The sequence below is a fragment of the Rousettus aegyptiacus genome, unplaced genomic scaffold (assembly GCF_014176215.1).
Source record: "Rousettus aegyptiacus isolate mRouAeg1 unplaced genomic scaffold, mRouAeg1.p scaffold_m13_p_14, whole genome shotgun sequence".
In the NCBI taxonomy this organism is placed as follows: domain Eukaryota; kingdom Metazoa; phylum Chordata; class Mammalia; order Chiroptera; family Pteropodidae; genus Rousettus; species Rousettus aegyptiacus.
In genome coordinates this window covers 39596717-39606607 of record NW_023416289.1, presented here as the reverse complement: position 1 = coordinate 39606607, position 9891 = coordinate 39596717, and the positions used below count along the sequence as shown (strand labels likewise).

General features: G+C 50.8%; 1 protein-coding gene across 5 annotated transcripts; it reads left to right on the top strand.

Moving 5' to 3' along the window:
- The first annotated feature begins 11 nt into the window (after positions 1-11).
- Positions 12-9849, top strand: RINL (Ras and Rab interactor like). 5 transcript variants are annotated; one of them, XM_016165277.2, is made up of 12 exons: positions 12-1076; positions 1863-2110; positions 2305-2464; positions 3587-3689; positions 4630-4702; positions 4785-4849; positions 5136-5285; positions 5371-5775; positions 6115-6426; positions 6682-6813; positions 6928-7091; positions 7171-9845. In XM_016165277.2, exons 2-12 carry the CDS (start codon positions 2061-2063, stop codon positions 7234-7236), a joined length of 1680 nt encoding a protein of 559 aa, XP_016020763.2. In that variant the 5' UTR covers positions 12-1076; positions 1863-2060; the 3' UTR covers positions 7237-9845. The 5 variants fall into 5 exon arrangements, with proteins under 5 accessions (XP_016020763.2, XP_016020764.2, XP_036087515.1 ...); XM_016165279.2 differs by having other exon boundaries at positions 816-951; positions 2022-2110; positions 7171-9846; XM_016165280.2 differs by having other exon boundaries at positions 975-1076; positions 2022-2110; positions 7171-9846.
- Positions 9850-9891: the final 42 nt, after the last annotated feature.

The window sequence follows — 9891 nt, the reverse complement described above, 5'->3', positions numbered from 1 at the left end:
AGACAGCTGCTTCTCCCAGGCAGGATGCCAGTTCCTTTGGGACAGCTGAGCCCCAACCAGTCCTGGCACCCCCTAACTTGCAGCTCTTGTATGGGAGCTCGGCGCATTCCCTTAATCCCATAACCACTCCCTCCTCAAACTGGGGTCCCAGCCCTCCTAACCCCAAGCAAACCTCTAAAATCTCATGGGGGCCGAGGCTTGGGCAACCCATCTCTAACAGCTTAGAGCCTCTAACCACCCCCCCCCAACCCCTCCCCCCTCCCGCGGCAAGGATCAACCTCCCCTAATCTCTTAACTGCTCCCAGGGCCAGGGGCCTCCAAATTTCTAACTGTCTCAGGACAGAGTCTCCAGGATCCCCACACACTACTATTCTCAGGGGCCTGTGGCTAAGTAGACAAAACCTAACCTACCCTGGCTGGGGGTGGGGGCCCTCCAAACATAACTCACCCGTGGGAGTCTGAGCCTGAAGGCCTCTCACCTCTCTGCCTCCAGCTCCCAAAGTGGGTGCTGGGTCACCTTCACTCAGGACCGACTTCTCATGCAGGGATGGGCGCAAGATGTTGCTTTTAAGACAAATTAAAAATGAAAGCTAACAATCAGCGTCTGGCCTGGCTGTTCCTTTCTCTGGACGTACAGGGAAGCACTGGGGTGGGGTGATCTCCAGCCACCAAGGAAACCAAAACACCTATGGGCTCTTGTGAGACACAGCAAGGGGTGCAAGAGGGGACTCTGGGGTGGATGAGAGCCTCATGTCTCTTATCCCTGGACTTCCAGTCTGCCGGGGTCCCTTCCTCCAAAGCCCTGTCACCTGAGTCCTGAGCCCTGGAAAAGAGAGAGGAAGGTCGACTTCAGATACCCCCAGCCCCGCCTCTTCCCCTGGCCTGCTCAGCTTCCTCTCTGTGAGGAACACTTTCACTTCCTGTTCCTCCAGGCCTGCCCTCGGAGAACAGGTAGGGGCCCCTAGGGACCCAGCAGCTGCCATCGTCACCCGCTCTCCCTGTACCTTTGGTATCAGGCAGCTGCCTCAAATCACCCTGCCCAGCACCACCCTCCTCCTCCCCTTCATGGGACCCAGGTGAGCACCTGCCTGCTTCCCCACCCCTCCTGCCCACTCTCCCCTGAACAGGCACCTATGCTTCGTCCTCCCTTCTTAAGACCCTGAGCTTCTGGGCTCAGCAGGCTGATTGGTCTGGTTAGCTATTTATCATCCTCCTCCTCTACCCACCCCAAAAAGGGACGCCCCTGAGAGGAGGGCCTGTTCTGCCCCTCACTCTTTCCCCAGGGCACCAGCACCTTAATTCTGGGCCCGTACTCAGTAAATATCCCTGGGATACGTAGGTGCATGGGCCCAGATTTCCTACTCCTGGGAGCGCTGCAGGGAAACTAGTCAATAATGCCCATCTTGACTGGCAATCCACTGTAGGATCCTGGACCTGCCTAACAGGGTCTGATGGGCAGATATAGAGGGACAGCTGTGAGATTAAGCAATGAGTAAAATAATGGCAGAATCTAGGTAGTAGGTATATGGACATTCCCTGTAGAATTTTTTCTATTTTTCTAAATGTTTGAAAATTTTCATCATAAAATATTGGGAAATATTTGAGGGACCCTCTGTGGTCTAAGAAGGGAGGAAGAGGGATGTAGTGTAACATTTGTCTCATTTGTGGAGCCTACGATGGGCCAAGCCCTTTGCCAGGCCCTGGGTTTTGACGAGTCTTGTTACTCAGCTGGTCCACACGTTCATATGGCTGCACCGATGTTAAAATCAGAAACATTTTCCTACCATTTGATGAATACCTGTCATTTTGAGTCTCTTGTCCCCCACCCCAAGACACAATGACCTCCCTCCTGGCATTCCCAGATCTCCCTATCATCCAGCAATGAGAGAATTTGCAGCTGGCGCAGCAAGGAGACTTGAGTCCATTCTGATTGGTCAGGGTCTCTGCCTTATTGGTTATCAATATTTTGAATAATACCTCTGAACTGGAGCAGCTTTGAGCCTTATCTTCCTTCCTGCCAGAGGCCAGACCATGGCTTGCTGGCCTCCCACATCCTGAGGATGGCCCAACAAGAGGACAAGGCCACAGCAGGCCCCACTAATGGGGAAAGGTGAGGGTTACTGGGGCTGGGGTCTCCATCTCCTGTCCCTGGATTCAGAAGCCCCTTCCATCCAATGCCTGCCCCCGCCAGGACCTTGAACTCTGTCTCTGATCCTTCACCTCTGGGCTTGCTCTCCCTGTACCTCCGACTCCACCTCAGTGCCCACCTCTGATTCTTGGTCTCTGGGACCCTGCCCATCCCAGACTGGTCCTATCACAGGAAAATGGAGCAGGCGAGACCTGCTTCGGGGTCCTGGGGGCTCCAGAACCACTGCTTCGCCTGCAGAGGACATGGGGGGTGTGGCAAATCCCAGAGCTGGATGCCCAGGGTGCAGAAGCCCTTCTGGAGCTGTGGCCACCGGGGGTGAGTACACTCACAGCTAGGGACACGTTCCCACCTTCCTATGACATCCTGGATTAGTCAAAGACTCTGCTGGTTGTTAGTGACAAACAGTATAAACAGGCCAAAGCAAAAAGGCTACTTCTTGATTCAAATGACTGAAAAACTCAGAAGTAAAAGTAATTTCAGGAATGCCTGGATCCTGAGCATCAGACAACTTATAAATTTCTCTTCAACCTATTTCTTGGCTTTGCTTTAAACTGTGAGGAATTCCGAATGTTTTGGACTATAAATAACAAACATTCATACTATAGTAATTTAAACAAATAGGCATTTATCTTTCTAAAATAACCAGAAAGGCAGCCACTGCTCTAGTTCAGCAGCTTGGATGACATCAAGGCCAGCATCTCTGCAATTCTCTTGGACTTCCATCATAATTGCCCAGGGGCGCACACATGTACTCCAGGTAGGAGGAAGGGAAGAAAGGAGGCACTAGTTTCATCTGTTTCTTTTACCAGCAAAAGCCTTCACATTTGATTCAGAATATATGGATAGGGCCCAGGTAGCAATTTTTTTTTAAAGCTCACCTGGGAATTATACAGCCAGAGATAGGAAGCTCTGCCTGTATCGATGATTATCCATCTGCTATGGCTGTGCATATTAATGCCCTGAACAAAGCTAGTTCTGCAAAGAACAAGGCATAGACGTGGATAATGCAACTAATGGATCTACCACAGCTTCCTCCTCCAGATGGGTGTGGGGCTCTTTCCTTGTGGTGGCAGAGATGGCTGTCCAGCTCAGCGCCACATCTCACTCAGTTGGAACCCCAGTGTAAAAAGAGCCCTCTTCTCAAAGAGCTCCAGTAAAAATCCTGTGAAGGAGTCTCATTGGCTGACCTCGGGTCACATGTCCATCTCTGAACCAATCACAGAGCACTGTCATCCTGTTGGCTAGGTCAAGTCATGGACCAACCCCTAGGACTTGGGGGAAGTCAATCTCACCCATGTGGACTGAAAGTAGGGAGTGGGTTTCACTAAAGGAAATTTGGGGTGTGGAACCCGAAATATGGGGAGTGGATGCTAGGCAGGCAAAAGTAACACATCTACACAAATCCTCTTCATGCTGACATTTGTCTCCACCCCTCAGAGTTTCCTGGTCACAGGACATGACTCCAGCGAGGTTCTGATGTTGAGGACAGGACCTTCACCAGGGGAAGTCAAAACCTACCAGATCCAGAAGCTTCCCAGAGGTGAGGAGATAGCCCCCAAGTTTCCAGTTAGCAGCAAATTTATCATCAAGAAAGGTCAGCTTTACTTCCAAAATGTCTTCCAAATGTTCCCAATCCTCTCTGCCTCCATCGCCCTAATTTGAGCCACCATCATCTCTTACCCAGACAATTTCAGTAGCCTCCCTGCTTGCACTCTTTCCTTCCTGCAATCCATTCTGAACACGGCAGCCAGAGAGGTTATTTTCAAACATCAATTGGACATTATATATTCCTGTCTCAAACCCTGCAAAGGATATGCAGCATGCTTACATACAAACAGACTCCTCATCATGGCTTATAAAGTATTGCATTAGCCAACCTGCCCACCCCTTTAATTTGCCACCCCTCATTCACTCTGCTCCATCCACACTGCTCTCTTCTCTGTTCCTTGAGCACATTCGATGAGTCCCAGCCTCAGGGCCTTTGCATTTGTTCACCCTGAATGGATGGTCTTCCTTGTATGATTAGTTTAGTTTCCACCCTTCAGCTTCTGTGGAAATGTAATGTCCTCGACCATCAATTAAGATAGAGCTAGTCATTTTCAATCTCTCCATTTTGTTCATAGCATTCAATACAATATACACTTACCTTTATTTTTCTATTCATTTGTTTTCTGTTTCCCTCTGCTAAAAGGTAAGCTATAGGAAGGCAGCGAAGGTGTTTCTGCCTTTTGTCAACTGTATCCCTGGTATCCGAGAATGAATGGGTGTTCAATAAATACTTGTCTAATGAATGAATATTTGGCAGAATAAGTAGGATGCAAGCATAAAGACATAGGAAAAGATGGGGACTCTGAGGGTGGAAATTTTCCTGTTCTGAAGGTTCTTGGGAGATTCATGACTGGAGAAGAGAAAGTCCCAGGGAAGAGGAGGCTGTCACTCCTCATGGTTCCTAACTCATCCCTCTTTGCCCCCTCCCCTAGGTATGTCTCTAGAATCCTCCAACCTCTGCATGCCAGACCTGCCCCACCTCCTGGCCTTCCTATCAGCCAGCAGGTACAGGTTACCCATCAAAAGGGATAAGGGGATCCTTCCCTAAAACACTCCACCCACGTTGCATCTCCTTGTCTCTTCTCAGGGATGTCTTGCCCAGAACGCTGCTCTTGCCCCCTCCCACTCTAGGGCCTGGGGAACAACATACAGGTGAGTCATGGCTCTGTAAGGGAGGGAGAGGCCAGCTTTCCACCTACTTGGTCAAGGAGGCTGGCACTTGGGGGACCAGACTACTAGGTTGGAGGGAGGGTAGGGAAGGGGGTCTGAGGGAGCTGGGGGACGGGGCTTGACTCCTAGACCTGAGTGAGGATGGGAGGGGCAGGCCAAGCCACAGCTCCTCCAGTAAGGAGGCTGGGAACTAGGTTTCCGGGTGCCCTGACGGACCCAGGGTTGGCCCCTTGGACATGTAGGTCACCACGCTTCTGCTGGCCCCCAGATCCTCTGCAGATTGCCAATGTCCAATTCAACATCTCAGGAAGGGTACTTTCCGTGGTGAACCAGCTCTACCTGGAAGCCCACAGAGGGTGGGCAGTGGAGCAGAACCCCCCAGAGACACCTTCAGAGACCACGGAGAAACATGATGCAGGTGAGCTGGGCAGGGCCCTGGGGCCCCCGAGTCATGGGAGCTGCTGCCGCAGTTCTGTAGGACTCAACCCTCTCCTCACATCCAGCCCCCAGGAACCCCGCCCCTCACCGGGTCTCCTGGGTGGAAGGCCCTCTCAGCCCAGAAGTACACCATCCTGGGCCAGCTCTGGGCAGCCTGGTGGAGGAGGAGGAGAAGGAGGATGACAACTACAAAGATGAAGAGGAAGGACCTGAGGATGTTCTCACTAGTCATGTCCGGGCGCTGGCCAGGGCCCGGAGCAGCTACGTGGCCAGGCAGCTCCGAGGTCTTCAGGCACGCCTCACCTCAGATGCTGGGGGCTCCCACAGGCCTGGGGACCCCGCTACAGAGCTGCTTCAGGATGTGCGGCACCTCCTTACTGACCTCCAGGATCACTTAGCAAAGGACCCGGATGTCAGGGCTGTCGTTGGGAGCAGGGGGCCTGGGGTACCCCAGAAGGACGAGGATCTTGGTAACAAGGAGGACTGGGAGGGAACTTCTGGCCACTCCCTGAACCTGTAGGTTCATGTTTGTCATCTCTTGGCCCTACGTATGTGTTCACACCCAACTTCTTCCTTTCCATCCTGTGCACACCTGTTTCCTTTTCCACTCACACGCCCTTTTCTACAGAGTAACACCTATTCTGTTCACCATCACTCCATCTCACAGCCGCGATCCCACACCCATGTCTACACTTGGCGGGGGCCAGAAGCTAGGGAAGAGTGGCAGTTGGCTAGGGTGGGTCTATGGAGTGAGAGGGTGCACGAGAGTCAGTCCAGTGTCCCCTCCCTCACCTGCCCACTCCTCACAGGCCCCGCAGTGGAGGCGGCCTTGTGCCGGGCGGTACTGGCGCCACTGAAGCCGGCTCTATGGATGCGACTCCGCACACTCCGCGCTCCGGAGCTGCGGCGACTGCGACGGCGACAAATAGCCCTGCGGGCTGGGGCGGGGCCTCCCGGAGCTCAGGGGGCGGGGCCCGAGGGACAGGGTCTGGCCCTGCGGAGCCGCATCCACATGCGCCTTGCGCACCTCCACGCCGCCTGTGCCCCACGCCGCAAGGTGGCGCTGCTGCTGGCGGTGTGCAGTGACGTCTACGCGGGCCTGGCTCCCGGCGAAAACCAAGGTAGAGGAGGAGTCTGCGCCTACCTAGATGTAGACCAGCTTTGAGGGTTGCGGGGGCTAGGTAGGTGCCTGCGCGCAGACGAGGGGCGAGAGTGGCATGCTCTAGGGGAGGCATCTAGGCGGGCTTGGGGGTCCGGGAAGAGGCATTTGCACGCCCAACAAGGTGGAGGCGCAGCCAGCGCTCGCAGTCCTGGAGATGGGACGGAAGGTGCCTGCGTGACCCATCCAACTCAGAGCCTGTCCTTGGCTTCCCCAGAGCCCCAGGGGGCCGACGCCTTCCTGCCTGCGCTGACCGAGGAGCTGATCTGGAGTCCCGACATTGGAGAGACACAGCTGGACGTAGAGTTTCTTATGGAGCTCTTGGATCCGGAAGAGCTGCTGGGAGAAGGTGAGCCTGCATCCCCAGAACGACAGGACCCAACAGTGGGGCGCCCCGAACAGCAGGCGGGAAAACTGCAGGGGCCTTCAATGGAGCTGCGCCCACCTCTCTGTCTTTCCCCAGCCGGATACTACCTGACCACATGGTTTGGGGCGCTGCACCACATTGCCCACTACCAGCCCGACACTGGACGCGCTCCCCAGGGCCTCAGCTCGGAGGCCCGCGCCTCCCTGCGCCAGTGGCACCGCAGGCGGACGCTGCATGGACAGGACCACACCGGAGACCAGGTGATCATCCGTCAGACCAAGGTAGAGGGAGGGCTGGCCTTGTTGCCTTTCTGACCCAGACCCCTGCCTCTCCCTACAGGCCGACCTGCCCTTTGAGGAACCGTGGGCAATAGAGACTGCGCCGAGAAGTCCAATGATGAATTAGGGGTCTCAAACCTTTCCGTTCCTTAAGCAAGGTGCAGAGGCACCTGGGACAGCACCAACTTCTGGCCCTGTGGCTTAGAGGCAGCAAAGAGGAAGAGGTCCCACGAAGAAAATGTGGGTCTACCCCAGGGCCTTCGCACAGGCTGATCCTGCTTCCTGGAATGCCTTTCCCTAACATCCACACGGCAGATGTCAGGTCTCGGTGGGGCTCTCCCAGACATCCCTGTAGAAAACTGTAACTTCTCCCTGGGGTAGACAGAATAATGCCACCCCACTCCCCCCCACACACAATGTCCACCTCCTAGTCTCCAGAATCTGTGAATTTGTTACCTTACATGGTAAAAGGGACTTTACAGATGTGATTAAATTAAGGATCTTAAGATGGAAGAGTGATCCTGGTTTTCGGTGGGCCTAATGTAATCACAAGGGTCCTCATGAGAGGGAGGCAGGAGGGTCAGAGTCAGAAGAGAAGTGATGATGCAAGCAGAGGTTGGAGTGATGGCCGGGAGCCAAGGAATGCAGGCACCCTCTGGCAGCGGAAAAAGACAGGGAATGGATTTTTTCCAGGAACCTTCACTTTTTAAGATTTTAGATACTTAAGATCTATTTTGAACTTCTGGCCTTCAGAACTGCAAGAGAATAAATTTGTTATTTTAAGCCACTAAGTTTATAATAATTTGTTATAGCAGCAATGAGAAACTAATAAACCCCCTTACTCTGATCTTTATTTTTCCATAGAAATGATCAATTCCTAACACATCATATAATATACTTATTTATTGTGTTAATTTTCCATAGTATTCTCCCTCCCCTTAGAACAGCATTGTCCAATAGAGATACAATGCAAGCTACATATGTAATTCTCAATATTCAAGCAGCTACATTTTAAAAGAACTACAAACAAGTGAAATTAACATATTTAATTTAACCCAACATATCCCAAATATTATCACTTCAACATGTAATCATGTAATCAACATTTTTAAATTATTGAGATATTTAACGTTTGTGTGTGTGTGCACTAACTCTACTGTGTAGCTTATACTTCAGCACATCTCAGTTTGGACCAGCCATATTGCAAGGGCTCATAGCTACCATTCTGGACAGTGCGGCCTTAGACTGTCAGCTCCAAGAGGCTGGGGATTGTTGTTTTGTTTGTGGCTGTATCCTCTGTGCCTAGACACACACCCGGCACACAGTAGGTATTCAATAAATACTTGCCAAATGATTCAATGAACAAAGCTTTTGTGGTAGGTGGAAGAGGGCCTCCCAAGAGATATCCATTCCAGATATCTCTAGAATCCATGATTATTACCTTATTTGGAAAAAGGTCTTTGCAGTTGTTATTAAAGATCTCAAAACAGGGAGATTATCCTGGATTATCCACAGGGGCTCTAAATGCAATCTCGTGTCTCTTCATAAAAGGAAAACAGAGGGAGATTTGACACAAACAGGAAAAGGCAATGTAAAGGCAGAGCAGAGATTTGAAGACACTTACCTAGAAGATTGGAGAGATGCAGCCACAAGCCAAGGAATGCTGTCAGCCATCAGAAACTGGAAGAGGCAGGGGATGGTTCTTCCTTAGAGCCTTCACAAGGAGTGCGACCCTGATAACACCTTGATTTCAGCCCAATCATAGCTGAGTTCAGGCTTCTAGCCTCCAGAAGTGTAGGAGAATACATTTCTGTTGTTTTAAGGCACAGAGTTTTTAGTCATTTGTTATAGCAGCCACAGGAACCGTAATAGGAGCAAAGCTGATACCCTTCTCAGTCTCATTCTAGCAACAAGGGCCATTCATCTATAGATACAGAAAATGAATAGACAAATAGGAAGATCCCTCTTAATCCATCTAACAAAGAGATGCATTGCCGTTAAAATTTTCCATTTTACAAATGACCAATATTCTGTACTTTTAGATGTCAGCTAAAAAAACGTGCCAGGGAAGAGTTTATCGCAGCTGTTTTTGACAGCCCAAAAGCTTGAGGAAGACTGCACTGAGGAGTGAAGCAGGAAGGATGTGGGCTCTGATCTTATGTTCAAGCAGAAGTATGGGGAACAGCCAGACCCCAGAAAACGTGAGGGGACCATCTCCTCCTTCAAAAAAGAGCCAACCTCTAGGGAAAGCAGGGTGCCAAGAATGTCATTGTATTTGTTATGTGTTTATGTATGTATGTATTTTTAATTTTTTAAATTATAGTAAAAAGCATAAAATTTACCTTCTTGACTATTTTTAAGTGTACAGTTCAGTAGTGTAAACTATATTCACATTGAGGTGTAACAGTCCTCTGAAACTTTTTTCCTTGTAACACTAAAACTATACCCATCGAACGAAACTCCCATTTCCCCTTCGTCCCAGCCCCCGGCAACCTCCCTTCTACTTCCTGTTTCCATGGTTTTGATGACTCCAGATACCCCATATAAGTGGAAGCATGTAGTATTTGTCTCTTAGTGAACTGGTTTGTTTAGCTTAGCATCACGTCATCAAGACTCATCCATGTTGTAGCACATGACAGGATTCCCATCTTTTGCATACATAATACCACATTTTGTTTATCAAGCCATCCATCAATGGATGTTTGCTTTGCTTCCACCTCTTAGCTATAGTAAATAATGCTGCAATAAATATGGGTGTGCAAATATCTTTTTAAGACCCTGC

Bases quoted from the DNA above. Each gene is read 5' to 3' on its own strand.
- RINL (XM_016165279.2), top strand. From the start codon at position 2,061: ATGGCCCAACAAGAGGACAAGGCCACAGCAGGCCCCACTAATGGGGAA. The intron at 3,690-4,629 runs GTGAGGAGATAG...CCCCTCCCCTAG, and splicing joins GATCCAGAAGCTTCCCAGAG to GTATGTCTCTAGAATCCTCC. The intron at 6,814-6,927 runs GTGAGCCTGCAT...GTCTTTCCCCAG, and splicing joins GGAAGAGCTGCTGGGAGAAG to CCGGATACTACCTGACCACA.